Source organism: Triticum aestivum, chromosome 2D, assembly GCF_018294505.1.
Source record: "Triticum aestivum cultivar Chinese Spring chromosome 2D, IWGSC CS RefSeq v2.1, whole genome shotgun sequence".
Taxonomy (NCBI): Eukaryota; Viridiplantae; Streptophyta; class Magnoliopsida; order Poales; family Poaceae; genus Triticum; species Triticum aestivum.
In genome coordinates, this window is record NC_057799.1 from 501,236,115 (window position 1) to 501,251,128 (window position 15,014).

Below are 15,014 nucleotides of genomic sequence, written 5' to 3' on the forward strand. Positions count from 1 at the left end.
ACTGCGCACTTTTCGCCGGTATCATACACCCACCATAAACCTTCCTCAAAGCAGCCACCATACCTACCTATCATGGCATTTCCATAGCCATTCCGAGATATATTGCCATGCAACTCTCCACCGTTCTGTTTATTATGACACGCTCCATCATTGTCATATTGCTTTGCATGATCATGTAGTTGACATCGTATTTGCGGCAAAGCCACCGTTCATAATTCTTTCATACATGTCACTCTTGATTCATTGCATATCCCGGTACACCGCCGGAGGCATTCATATAGAGTCATATTTTGTCCTAAGTATCGAGTTGTAATTGTTGAGTTGTAAGAAAATAAAAGTGTGATGATCTTCATTTTTAGAGCATTGTCCCAAGTGAGGAAAAAGGATGATGGAGACTATGATTCCCCCACAAGTCAGGATGATACTCCGGACGAAAAATAAATAAATAAAAAAGAGGCCATAAAAAAAGAAGAGAAAAGGCCCAAATAAAAAAATTAAAAAAATGAGAGAAAAAGAGAGAAGGGACAATGTTACTATCCTTTTACCACACTTGTGCTTCAAAGTAGCACCATGATCTTCATGATAGAGAGTCTCTCATTTTGTCACTTTCATATACTAGTGGGAATTTTTCATTATAGAACTTGGCTTGCGTATTCTAATGATGGGCTTCCTCAAAATGCCCTAGGTCTTCGTGAGCAAGCGAGTTGGATGCACACCCACTTAGTTTCCTTTGTTGAGCTTTCATATGCTTATAGCTCTAGTGCATCCGTTGCATGGAAATCCCTACTCACTCACATTGATATCTATTGATGGGCATCTCCATAGCCCGTTGATACGCCTAGTTGATGTGAGACTATCTTCTCCCTTTTTGTCTTCTCCACAACCACCATTCTATTCCACATATAGTGCTATGTCCATGGCTCACGCTCATGTATTGCGTGAAGATTGAAAAAGTTTTGAAAATGTCAAAACTATGAAACAATTTCTTGGCTTGTCATCGGGGTTGTGCATGATTTAAATACTTTGTGTGGTGAAGATAGAGCATAGCCAGACTATATGATTTTGTAGGGATAACTTTCTTTGGCCATGTTATTTTGAGAAGACATGATTGCTTTGTTAGTATGCTTGAAGTATTATTATTTTTATGTCAATATTAAACTTTTGTCTTGAATATTTCGGATCTGAATATTCATACCACAATTAAGAAGAATTACATTGAAATTATGCCAGGTAGCACTCCGCATCAAAATTTCTATTTTTATCATTTACCTACTCGAGGACGAGCAGGAATTAAGCTTGGGGATGCTTGATACGTCTCCAACGTATCTATAATTTTTGATTGCTCCATGCTATATTATCTACTGTTTTGGACATTATTGGGCTTTATTATTCACTTTTATATTATTTTTGGGACTAACCTAATAACCGGAGGCCCAGCCCAAAATTGTTGTTTTTTGCCTATTTGAGAGTTTCGCAGAAAAGGAATATCAAATGGAGTCCAAACGGAATGAAACCTTCGGGAACGTGATTTTTAGGAAGAATATGATCCAGGAGACTTGGACCCTACATCAAGAAACAAAGGAGGAGGCCACGAGGTAGGGGGGCGCGCCCTCCACCCTTGTGGGCCCCCTGTTGCTCCACCGACGTACTCCTTCCTCCTATATATACCTACGTACCCCCAAACGATCAGATACGGAGCCAAAAACCTAATTCCACCGCCGCAACCTTCTGTACCCATGAGATCCCATCTTGGGGCCTGTTTCGGAGCTCCGCCGGAGGGGGCATCCATCACGGAGGGCTTCTACATCAACACCATAGCCTCTCCGATGAAGTGTGAGTAGTTTACTTCAGACCTTCGGGTCCATAGTTATTAGCTAGATGGCTTCTTCTCTCTTTTTGGATCTCAATACAATGTTCTCCCCCTCTCTCATGGAGATCTATTCGATGTAATCTTCTTTTGCGGTGTGTTTGTTGAGACCGATGAATTGTGGGTTTATGATCAAGATTATCTATGAACAATATTTGAATCTTCTCTGAATTCTTTTATGTATGATTGGTTATCTTTGCAAGTCTCTTCGAATTATCAGTTTGGTTTGGCCTACTAGATTGATCTTTCTTGCAATGGGAGAAGTGCTTAGCTTTGGGTTCAATCTTGCGGTGTCCTTTCCCAGTGACAGTAGGGGCAGCAAGGCACGTATTGTATTGTTGCCATCAAGGATAACAAGATGGGGTTTATATCATATTGATTGAGTTTATCCCTCTACATCATGTCATCTTGCCTAATGCGTTACTCTGTTCTTATGAACTTAATACTCTGGATGCATGCTGGATAGCGGTCGATGTGTGGAGTAATAGTAGTAGATGCAGGCAGGAGTCGGTCTACTTGTCTCGGACGTGATGCCTATATACATGATCATACCTAGATATTCTCATAACTATGCTCAATTCTGTCAATTGCTCAACAGTAATTTATTCACCCACCGTAAAATACTTATGCTCTCGAGAGAAGCCACTAGTGAAACCTATGGCCCCCGGGTCTATCTTCATCATATTAATCTTCCAACACTTATTTATTTCCTTTGCTTTTATTTTACTTTGCATCTTTATCACAAAAATACCAAAAATATTATCCTATCATATCTATCAGGTCTCACTCTCGTAAGTCGCGGTGTAGGGATTGACAACCCCTTATCGCGTTGGTTGCGAGGATTTATTTGTTTTGTGTAGGTGCGAGGGACTCGCGCATAGCCTCCTACTGGATTGATACCTTGGTTCTCAAAAACTGAGGGAAATACTTACGCTACTTTGCTGCATCACCCTTTCCACTTCAAGGGAAACCCAACGCAGTGCTCAAGAGGTAGCAGTTAACTAATGATAAAGGTGAGCACAAACAGTATTGCAATGTGTTGAAACAAGGCCTAGGGTTCATACTTTCACTAGTGCAAGTTCTCTCAACAATTATAACATAATTGGATCATATAGCTATCCCTCAACATGCAACAAAGAGTCACTCCAAAGTCACTAATAGCGGAGAACAAACGAAGAGATTATGGTAGGGTACGAAACCACCTCAAAGTTATCCTTTCTGATCTATCTATTCAAGAGTCCGTAGTAAAATAACATGAAGCTATTCTTTCCGTTCGATCTATCATAGGGTTCGTACTAGAATAACACCTTAAGACACAAATCAACCAAAACCCTAATGTCACCTAGATACTCCAATGTCACCTCAAGTATCCGTGGGTATGATTATACGATATGCATCACACAATCTCAGATTCATCTATTGAACCAACACATAGAACCTCAAAGAGTGCCCCAAAGTTTCTACTCGAGAGTAAAGACGAAAACGTGTGCCAACCCCTATGCATAGGTTCATGGGCGGAACCCGCAAGTTGATCACCAAAACATACATCAAGTGAATCAATAGAATACCCCATTGTCACCACGGGTATCCCACGCAAGACATACATCAAGTGTTCTCAAATCTTTAAAGACTCAATCTGATAAGATAACTTCAAAGGGGAAACTCAATCCATTACAAGAGAGTAGAGGGGGAGAAACATCATAAGATCCAACTACAATAGCAAAGCTCGCGATACATCAAGATCGTATCACCTCAAGAACATGAGAGAGAGAGAGAGAGAGATCAAACACATAGCTACTGGACATACCCTCAGCCCCGAGGGTGAACTACTCCCTCCCCGTTATGGAGAGTGCCGGGATGATGAAGATGGCCACCGGTGAGGGATCCCCCCTCCGGCAGGGTGCCGGAACAGGGTCCCGATTGGTTTTTGGTGGCTACAGAGGCTTGCGGCGGCAGAACTCCCGATCTCTTCTGTTCCCCGAAGGTTTTAGGGTATATGGGAATATATAGGCGAAAGAAGTCGGTAAGGGGAGCCACGAGGGGCCCACGAGGGTGGAGGGCGCGCCCAGGGGGGTGGGCGCGCCCCCCTGCCTCGTGCCTTCCTCGTTGACCCCCTAACGTGCACTCCAAGTCTCCTGTATTGCTTTCTTTCCAAAAATAACTTTTCCGAAGGTTTCATTCCGTTTGGACTCCGTTTGATATTCCTTTTCTGCGAAACACTGAAACAAGGGAAAAAACAGAAACTGGCACTGGGCTCTGGGTCAATAGGTTAGTTCCAAAAGTAATATAAAAGTGCATAGTAAAGCCCATTAAACATCCAAGATGGATAATATAATAGCATGAATACTTCATAAATTATAGATACGTTGGAGACGTATCAGACACCGTCAGCTGGGGTTACCGGTTTGCTTTGGATGAAAGCTATGCTATGACTTATGTTAGTGCCGGTCATAGTGACGCAGTAGTCTCTCTCTCTCGCGCGCGCGCGCGAAAGCATCTCTGTGGATCCCCAACCACCATGTTACGTCTGGCTAGGTACTCTCTCTCTCACGCACGAAGGCATCTGTCACGTCCAACATACGTGAATTTTGTGAGTTGTGGTCTCTATGAGTTGCTCTTTGAATTCGTGTTAAGCTAAGTACTATTGTCTACCCAACCACAAAAATAACAACATCATCTTAGGGATTTTCGTGTTGGAGGTGAGGTCTCAATTAGTTGAAGCCCTTCAATGGCGTTTGGAGTTCGCATCACCTTGAAGTGTTCCCAAGTTTACTCATATGGGATGACTATGGAATATGAGTCCAAGAGGAGGTTCCATGGCTATCTTGGGGGAACATTGTCGTTGGGTTGCGTCTGTGGCTCTGAGTGTCAAGATTTGACCACGGCTGTCCGGTGGCCAATGACGATAGTGGCAACTCTCCTACTTATGCAAGGTGTAGAGTGAGCAAGTAAAAGAGTGTGATATTTCTATGTGTAGTCTCAACAATGGGAATCCTTCTGTTGATCTAGCAACACTCTTTCTTGGTCTTCTCAATTTTTTCCGATGGTAGGTATAAATTTTGGTTGGTTGTCACTAGGCATAGCTCATTTCTAGTTCTATTCTTACACGCCTTGTTCTTTCTTGTGTGTGCGCACGAGCGCGTGCATCATTTGCAACATATATGCTCATCGTATTTGAGTCAAAAAGTTAACTTCGGGTGAATGAAGTAAAATAAAAAAACAATGAAGTAAAAGATCATCTGGAGTAATTTATGGCAGCCAATCAGGCATAAGAGAAAAGACTGGGGTGATTCTAAGGTGATTTATGAAAGGAGGAGAGGAATAAGTAGTCCTGTCTTCGACAAAAATGGCGACGGTGGCCGTGACGGCAAAAGGCAAAGCTGAGGAGGAGGAAAACGCTGGCACAATGTGAGATGGTGCAATAGTGGTGAGAGGTGGCGCCTAAGATAAGGTGTTCTCTGCGCCAACTGGGAAGGCCATGCCTAGGTCGACTGGACGGTTGCGATGCATTAACACTAACATGCTCACTTATTGTGGTAGCAAGGGGTCATTGCATTAATACCAAGATGAATTATGGAACTCTCTGATGGAGATTGCATTGATTATTGATATGTCCATTTTGCATCATTATTTTTTATTATAATTTACTCGTTATCAATGCTAATTTACACATTATTGCTCAATTTTAATGCCACTTTCTCTTCAATTTGCATGAAGCACACAAACAAGACATTCTTAGCAAATCACCGGACAAAAAGAATACAGGAGCAAAAGTGTGCCAGAAGAACAAATATTTTCTGGAGCTTCAAAAGTTCCAAAAAATCTTTCAGAAGAAAAGAAGCCAAGAGCTAGAAGATGGGCCACAGGGGGCATAGGGCCTGCATGCAGCTTGTCCTCCTGGCCCTGGCCACATGGAGCCCCTAGCCGCCGCCTCACAACGCCCTTTGACCTTTTTTCCTCTGACCTAAAACTTCAACTGAAATTATTCCAATTTTTTTCGTCGCTACTACGAGGCGGAACCAAGGCGGAGAACTTTTGCCCTCCGTCAGGCTGATTCTGCCAGAGATCCATCCCTCTGATAGGAAGAATTCAAAGCCATCGTCATCACCAACACTCTGATCATCATTAGGATCGTCATATTCATCAACGCCGTCTTATCCATCAACTACCCTCGCCCTAGCTTTCTGGTTTATGGGCTCTTACCCCAGATCATTTGCTGAGTATAGTTCGTGGTGTTGGTTACTCCTTGTAATTGATTTATAGATTCTTACTATTTTTTTCTTTGATTTTTTTCTTATTTAAAAAAAAATGGTATTTTTAGAAAAAAATTCAAAACAAATAATGAATTTAGAAAAAAAAAAGTTTGCATACGAAAAAGTCATGAATTTAAAAAATATTCATGAATTCAAAACATGTTCCTGATTTTGAAAACAATGTTCGGGCAGTCACGAAAATTTAGCCGGATTTATTCATGTATTTAAAATATGGTGTTGAATTTAAAAATATGTTCATGTTTTCCAAAATGTTTGTGAATTGAATAAAATATTCAAGGATTTTGAAATATGTCCGTGACTTTAAAAGAGTTGTTTGAGAATTTGTAGAAAATATCATGAACTCAAAAGCTCTTCATAAATTCAAAAAAAATCACAAAATTTTAAAAATGTTTGTGAATCCAAAAATTGTTTGTGAAATCAAAAGATGATTGCAGGACCCAAAAATGTTCACAAATTTCGAAAAATGTTTCGGAAATGAATAAGAAAAAGGAAAAAAGGAAAGAAAAGAAATAAAAAAGAAAAGGAGAATACCAAAAATGAATAAAAAGGTGAAAAAAACCTATAGAATAAGACAGAACCGGATCAGGGAGGTTTTAGGCCCTTCCCAAAACTTGTGGGAAAAAATCAGTATTGGCAGGCCCATACAAAGAACGTCGCGCATGTGGAGGTTATGCGCTGGGTTGCTATCCAGCGACCCACGCGCCAAATAGGAATCCCTGTGACGTGCACTAAAAAATAGTAGTACTACTTGTGTGTTTTTTTAACACAATACACACGCAAGCGCTCATATATATACGCGCATACACTCACCCCTATGAACACACACATGCACACCCTACCCTTATGAGCACCTCCGAAAGACTGAGCCGACATATCACCTTGAAATTGACGAAGTCACCGTTGGCACCTCGTCGTCGACGGGAACGTCTCCTCCCACTGAATGCGCATCGCCGAAAATCCTGAAATAGATCCAGGAACAAATGCGAGCACCAGGATTTGAATCCTGATGGCCTGGGCATACCACAGTCTCTCTAACAATCCAACCACAGGTTGGTTCTCCTACTTGTGAGTATCATCAGCTGGAATTGTCGGGGTGCGGGCAAAGCCTCGACAATTCGCGAGCTTCGCGAGATAGAGAAGGAATTTGCCCCTACTTTGCTTTGTATAGTTGAAACACAAATTAACAAAGTGAGGGTGGAGAGTTTGGCTAGTGCTATAGGCTTTAATAAGAGTTATGCAATTAGCAGTAATGGTAGAAGCGGAGGCATTGGTATTTTTTGGACTAATTTAATAGATATCGATATTTTGGGTTAGTCTGATTATCATGTAGATTGTGTTGTTAGAGAGTCTGGTTTTGACCCATGGAGAATGACGGTGGTGTGCGGAGAGGCTCAAACACACTTGCGCCACCAAAGTTGGGATACTTTAAAGAACATTGCAAGTTCGAGCAGTCTACCGCGGCTATGTATCGGAGAATTTAACGAGGTATTACATCTAGAAGAGCATGAAGGAATTGGACAACGGAGTAATGCCCAAATCCAAGGGTTCCGAGAAACTGTTGATGTTCGCATGCTGCTGGATATTGGATTTAAAGGGAGATTCTGGACCTTTGAGAAGAAAGTCGTAGGTGGAACCTTCACGAGAGTTAGACTTGACCGAGCTTTGGGCTTGCCTTCTTGGTGCTCTATGTTTCCGCTGGTGAGTTTGTCGCACCGTACGGCATCCTCTTCGGATCATGGCCCAATCCACCTGGAATTGAATAGGGACGAGGTGGCAAACAAATCTCTGAACCAAATTTTTCGTTATGAGGTTGCTTGGGAGAGTAATGAGAACTTGAACGAGACAATTCAAACGTCGTGGTCAGCCTCTCAGCCTTGTTCGAGAGCTACAGAGATAAAGCAGAAATTATTTACCTTGTCGAACAACCTGAGGCAATGGGATAGGACTTTTCGGTCTGTTCGGAGAGAGATGAAAAGCTTGAAGAAGGAGTTAGAAGAGCTAAGGAATGACCCAACACGCACTGGGCCAAGCCATATAGATGTGAAACTGAATGAGAGGTTGGTCGAATTGTATCATAGGGAAGAACTGTTATGGCGCCAACGCTCAAGAATTGATTGGCTGAAGGCAGGAGATAAAAATACAGAGTTTTTTCACATGCGTGCTAATATGAGGAGGAAAAAGAACATGATAAAGGCTTTAATGAATTCTTTAGGGGTTGTTGTAGATGATCCAACAGAACTGAAAGTGATGGTCACAGATTTTTATAAGAACTTATATTCCTCTGAGGGGGTGACTAACATGGAGGCGGTGCTTGAACACGTCCCTCGAACGGTTACTCCTGAGATGAATGCAGTGTTGTGTGCGGATTATAAAGAAGAAGAAGTCAAGACAGCTCTACTCAAATGTTCCCCACAAAATCTACGAGACCCGATGGATTCCAGCGCATTTTTATCAGCGGCACTGGGATGTGTGCGGGGAAGAGGTTACTAAGGCTGTTTTGAGGATTGTTAAAGGAGCGGAAAATGCTGAGTGCATAAATGACGCTTTTCTGGTTTTGATTCCTAAGGTAATGACTCCAACTCGGTTAGCTTAGTTTAGACCAATAAGCTTGTGCAATGTACTATACAAAATTTCCTCGAAGGTGATTGCAAATAGGTTGAAGCAAATCCCGCCAGAAATTATATCAGAAGAGCAATCAACATTTGTTCCTGGAAGACTAATAACAGATAACATCATCACGGCTTATGAGTGTCTACACTTTATGAAAAGAAGTAAAGCCAAGAGTAATAGTCACTGTGCTCTAAAACTCGATATGATGAAGGCCTACAATAGGCTTGAGTGGACTTATCTAGAGGCGATGATGGATAAACTAGGTTTTGCTAGGTCTTGGATCAGTGTAATCATGAGCATGATCAAGTCATTCTCTTTTTCGGTACTGTTTAATGGAGAGAAGTTGGAACAGTTTAAACCCACAAGGGGTATTCGGCAGGGAGATCCAATCTCCCCTTATCTTTTCTTGATTACAGCGGAGGGCCTTTCGTGCCTACTAAAATCCGTTCCTCAGTCGTCAACATTTGTGGGAGTTCAGGTGGCGCCGACAGCTCCGGTTGTTAACCACTTGCTCTTCGCCAACGATAGCCTGTTGCTTTTCAAGGCAAGTATAGAAGGGGGCAGCTGTGGTTTCAAACCTGATGAATACCTATTGTAATGCATCTGGACAGAGGGTGAACAATGATAAATCTTCAATATTCTTCAGTAAAGGGTGCCCTCAGGCAGCTAGAGATGATATAAAAAACACTCTCCAAGTTCATGCTGAACAGTTGACTGATAGGTATCTGGGAATGCCTATCGAGGTGGGTCACTCACGGAATGGTACGTTCAAATACCTGAGGGGCCGGGTTTGGGAAAAGATCAAGGGATGGATGAAGAAGTTACTTTCTTTTGCAGGGAAAGAAGTACTAATAAAGGCGGTTGCTCAAGCGATTCATGTATATTCAATGTCATGTTTCAGGCTACCCAAAGGCATATGTGAGAGTGTCACATCATTAATTCGGCAATTCTGGTGGGGAAGCAAGAGGGGGGAAAGGAAGCCCTGTTGGATATCATGGGATGTGTGCACGAAACCGAAGTATTTGGGATGCCTCGGTTTTCGGGATATTGAGCTTTTCAACTTGTCACTCTTGGCTAGGCAAGCGTGGTGATTGATTCAAGCTCCCATGACGTTGAGCGCGAGAGCTTTGAAAGCCAAATACTTCCCAAATGTATCTCTACTATAAGCGGAACTGGGACATAATCCCTCTCAAATTTGGAGAGCGGTTTTAGATGGAAGAGATGCTCTATTAGGGGGTCTTATAAGGTGAATTGGGACGGAAGAAGAAACAAAAATATGGGAACAAAATTGGATCCCTCGATCTGAAATGATGAGACCAATTGTGTCACTGGTTAATGATAAACCTCATTTAGTCTCGGAATTAATCGATAGTTCTTCTGCTATTTGGCGAGAAGATAAGGTGCGGACTGTTTTTCTCCCTGCTGATGCTGATATAATTCTCAGAATACCGCTGTGTACCAGGCATGTGCGCGACTTTTGGGCATGGGGGGAAGACGACAAAGGTGTGTTTTTAGTAGCTTCAGTTTACAGATTTTTGCTGAAGACCAAACTGCAGCGGAAGGCACTCCTGGAGCAAGCCGGCGGTCGGTCAAATATGACGGTAGAGGAGAAGGCCTGGACGTCTTTGTGGAGTTTGAAAGTGGCTTCCAAGCTGAAGATTTTCTTATGGAGGTTGTGCCACGAGTCTATTCCAACGTTGGATGTTTTACACCACCGTAATATGACCACAACAAGGATATGCACCCTTTGTTCTGCACCCGACTCATGGAAACATGCTCTAATAGACTGTCCAATGGCAACAAGTGTGTGGTCTTTATCTTCTGAAGAGACAGTGGATTGCATGTATAATAACTTGACGATGAACGCGAAGAATTGGGTCTTCACATTGTATGACAAGCTGGAGCATGAAGAATTCACCCGCATGGTGGTGACGCTGTGGGCGATTTGGCGAGCTAGGAGAAAAGTGATCCATGAAGACATTTATCAAACTCCTTTTGCCACACATTCTTTTATCAACTTTTTTCTGAATGATCTTGAGTTCATAGAGAAGAAGGCGCCGAAGTTGATTAAGGTCCCTGTTATTCGGCCATCGGGGTGGCTTCCACCACCGGAAGGACTGACCAAAATAAATGCAGATGCAGCAGTAGGAAGAGCAGGTGATCATGGAGCGGTGGCGGTGGTGTGTAGAGATCAAGATGGCGCTTTTTTGGGAGCTTCAGCGATCAAACTCAGGTTTATTTCAGATCCGACCACATTGGAAGCTCTAGCTGTTCGTGAAGGACTAGCAATTGCAGAAGACTTATATGTCAATCAAATTCAGATTGCGACGGATTGCAAGACAGTGGTGAACGACATCAAGCAGAATTCAGGGATGGAGTATGGGGCCATAGTACATGAAATAATAGAACGCTCACGGAGTTTTCCGGTTTGTAATGTCGTTCACGAATTTAGGAGCTCGAATTTCAAGTCTTGGAATCTCGCTAAGCATGTTTTAACTCTCGATTTTGGCAGGCATGTGTGGTTAGGCCAGCCTGGGGAGTTGTTGTTTTTACCTGTAAATATTTCAGACTTTTGAATAAAGCTTGGCGAGAGTGTTTAAAAAAAAACGTGTGTGTTACTCGGCCGAGACGCACGGTTGCCATCTTCGTACGTGCTGTGCACGGTGGTTAGCCGGTAGAGTTAGTGGCTCGCACACGTCCTAAGCATCGGTTTTGCTACTCCTCCTACTACATCCCATCAATGGCCGAAGTGTGTTGAATGAAGTAGTACGCTCTCTCTCGCTCGCATTCATGGTATGTTCACGTCGCATCAACCGAGAGCGGAAGCCCGGCAGCCGCAGCCGCTTCGTCCTCGAAACAGCAAGAGACGAGATCACAGGCGTGCTGCGCTGTATCTTGGGCAGAGGCACGCGGTTGGCGGCTGCATGCACAGCAAACTATGCACGCTCAATCAAGTAGTACTAGTGCTTCGCGTACCCAGAACCAGTCCATAGACTGAAGAGTACGGTTACACATACGCACGCACGGAGAGCAGCAGCAGTGACCCATCGCGGTGAAGGGCTGAAGGCCACATCGCCTAGATGGGGAAGAAAGGTGGAGCGAGGAAGAGGAAGAAGGGGCACGACGACGAGGAGGAGCTCGTCAACCTCATCTTCTCCTGGTCCCTCCAAGACGTCGCCAACCAGGACCTCTTCAGAGACAAGGTATGCAATTTGATCGCTCGCATATGCTCGATCACCATTTTTCCAGCTTGAACCCTGCCATCATGCGGAGCACTTGACGGTGAATGTGATGTGCATCTCTTTGTCACAGGTGAACACGATACCTGACAGGTTCTTCGGCCTGAAGAGCTACCTGGACTCGTTCAGGGCCCCGTTGCTGGAGGAGATCCGAGCGGAGATGAGCTCCGCCTTGGACCCGCAACCCAATGGCTTCATCCCCGTGGAAATACGGTCGCTGGTTAGCCTCGCTCCCAAGGGAGCCAAGGGCGTCAAGAAGATCACCCCGTTTTACCGCGTCACCGTCTCCGGCCGCCGCGGTGCTTGTTCCCCATGCATCGGCGACATAGTCGCGCTCTCGGCGGCGACACCGCTTCGGCCGCCGCAGCATGCGAGCGACGGCATTCCCTACTGCCTCGCCCACGTCAAAGACGTCACCAGCAAGTGCAGCTTTGTGGTTAGAGCGTCCAAGGTAATAGAAGATGTGACCTGCTACGCGTTCGTTGTCAGCTTGCTCAGCTTCATACCCTACGCGCGCATCTGGCGGTGCCTCAACTACGAAGCCGCCGTCGAGAGCAATGCAGACCTCGTCAAGGTCATCGCCGGCGTTAACACCATGCAGGCAAGCAGTTCTGCGTAATTAATTAGGTTTGACGTGCAGGCAAGCAGTTCTGTGAATGATCCTCTGATCGGCATGCACCATGCAGGGCACTTCCCTGACCGGCGGCACCGGCGTTCTGCTGACGGCCGGCACGCTATCTCCGTTCGGGCTCAACGAGTCGCAAGCCGACGCCATTCTGAGCTGCGTTTCGGCGGTGCAGTGCGGCGGCGCGAGCAGCAGGTTCAGCCTCATCTGGGGTCCGCCTGGCACGGGCAAAACAAAGACCATCAGCGTGCTTCTGCTGACGGTGATGACGATGACGGCGAGAAGCCAGAGCAAATGCCGGGTCCTGACATGCGCGCCGACGAACACAGCAATCTGCCAGGTCGCATCCCGCCTCCTGGCGTTGAGGAAGCAGCACCCGAACGCCGGCGCCGGGGGGTGCCACGGCGATCTGCTGCTGTTCGGCAACAGGAAGCGCATGGCCATCGACAATGATCTCAACGAGATCTTCCTGGACACTCGTGTGAAGCGGCTAAGCAAGTGCTTCTCGCTGGCGACGGGCTGGAAGCCGGGTCTCCTGTCACTGGAAGTCTTTCTGACAGATCCGATAACCCTGAAATACCAGTATCAGCTAGCACGCGAGAAGAATACTAGCACAAATTTACCAGAGTCTTCCTTCGTCAGGTCAAGGTTCCACGAGATCTCCCAGAAGCTTAGCGCGTGCTTCAGAACGATCATGTCACACGTCCCTAGAGACATCATCCTGGGGAAGAACTGCGAGAACATCGCTTCGCTGACCAAGATGCTGGGCGACTTCAGCAAGCTGCTCGGCGGGAAGAACGCCGGGAACCAAGTCGTGACGGACGTGTTCATGCGCACGGCGACGGGAGAGCAACGCCATGGTTCAGAGACAGCTCGCGCCCTTAGGCGGAGCATGGCGGCGATCCTGGGCGTCACGAGAGCTCTGGCGCGAGACCTGAAGCTTCCTCGCACGCGCCATGGTCGCGCGATCAAGAAGTTCTGCCTTGGAAGTGCCTCCCTTGTTTTCTGCACCGTGTCTGGCTCGGCGAAGCTGAACGAGCAGAAGATGGACCTGCTTCTGATCGACGAGGCTGCGCAGCTGAAGGAATGCGAATCCCTCGTCCCGTTGCAAGTCTCCGGGCTGAAGCACGCAGTCCTTATCGGCGATGAGTGCCAGTTGCCAGCAACAGTGAAAAGCAAGGTCCAGTTTACTAGAGTTAACTCCGCTTTCGAATTATTTCTTCAGAAATGTCTGAACTTGACAATATTACTTGTTGCAGGTTTCAGATAGTGCATTGCTGGGTAGGAGCCTGTTTGAAAGACTAGGTTTACTTGGACACAAGAAGCACCTCTTAAACATGCAATACAGGATGCACCCTTCCATCAGCGTCTTCCCGAACCTCAGTTTCTACGACAGGCAGATCTTGGACGGCCCCAACGTGACACAGACGACGCACGAGCTTAGCTACCTTCCAGGCGCGATGTTCGGGCCATACTCGTTCATCAACGTCGACGGCCGGGAAGATCGCGGCCGAAGCAAGAGGAACATGGCCGAGGTGGCCGCCATCCTGGAGATACTGCGCAGTCTCAAGCAAGGTGCGCCCGCATGGCCTGTCACTGAGTTTTTCTCTGCACATTTGCATGCTCCCAGCTCATGCCGTGTGGTTTACCGTACGTGCAGCTTGTGCCAGCGCGGGGCAGGTGGTCAGCGTGGGCGTCATATGCCCGTACGCCGCGCAGGTGGATGCGATTCAGGGGAGGATAGGCGACGTGAAGAAGATGCGGCCCCTGGTTCTTCGCGTCAACTCCGTGGATGGGTTCCAAGGCAGCGAGGAGGACGTCATCATCCTCTCCACCGTCAGGTCCAACGCCACGGGCTCCATCGGCTTCCTCTCCAACCGCCGACGCGCCAACGTCGCCCTGACGAGGGCAAGGTACCTGAACTGTAAAACCACCTGAACTTGGAACGACCTGATTTCTGTCGCCTTGATCGGTTTGCTTGCTTTTGGTTGCAGGCACTGCCTCTGGATCCTGGGCAACGCGACGACGCTGAGCGGCAGCGGCTCCATCTAGGGCGAGCTGGTCCAGGATGCCGTGGAGCGTCGGTGCTTCTTCGACTGGGACGATGGTGGCGCGGGCGCCTCTCGGGCCATTTCTCACCGCGCTCGCCTGATCGGGCCTGAACGCGGTGGAGCAGCTTCAGCTTTTGACACGCAGCCGGTGGGGTGTGAAGCAGACATTATCTCTGACGCGCTAGGTTCCTTGCGACTCGCTTAGCGAGTGCACCACCGGTGGAGGCGTGGAGAAGTGGCGATTTGTTCTGTTTTGGTCATTTGGGCGTGCCTCGGCGTAGTGGTCAAGCGATCATGTATGGACGGCAGCCCTATTTTTCCGGCTCACTTGATGAATCTGTAACTTAA

At 46.2% G+C, this 15,014-nt stretch overlaps 2 protein-coding genes across 2 annotated transcripts; both read left to right on the plus strand.

Annotated features, from left to right (window-relative positions):
• The first annotated feature begins 11,517 nt into the window (after window positions 1-11,517).
• On the plus strand, window positions 11,518-12,609 carry LOC123055876 (uncharacterized). The gene is made up of 2 exons (XM_044479698.1): window positions 11,518-11,954; window positions 12,064-12,609. The coding sequence occupies exons 1-2, from the start codon at window positions 11,832-11,834 to the stop codon at window positions 12,607-12,609; spliced, it is 669 nt and encodes a 222-aa protein (XP_044335633.1). The 5' UTR covers window positions 11,518-11,831.
• A 61-nt stretch (window positions 12,610-12,670) lies between these two features.
• LOC123055877 (uncharacterized ATP-dependent helicase C29A10.10c-like) lies at window positions 12,671-14,667 on the plus strand. The gene is made up of 4 exons (XM_044479699.1): window positions 12,671-13,795; window positions 13,875-14,190; window positions 14,276-14,528; window positions 14,610-14,667. The coding sequence occupies exons 1-4, from the start codon at window positions 12,671-12,673 to the stop codon at window positions 14,665-14,667; spliced, it is 1,752 nt and encodes a 583-aa protein (XP_044335634.1).
• Window positions 14,668-15,014: the final 347 nt, after the last annotated feature.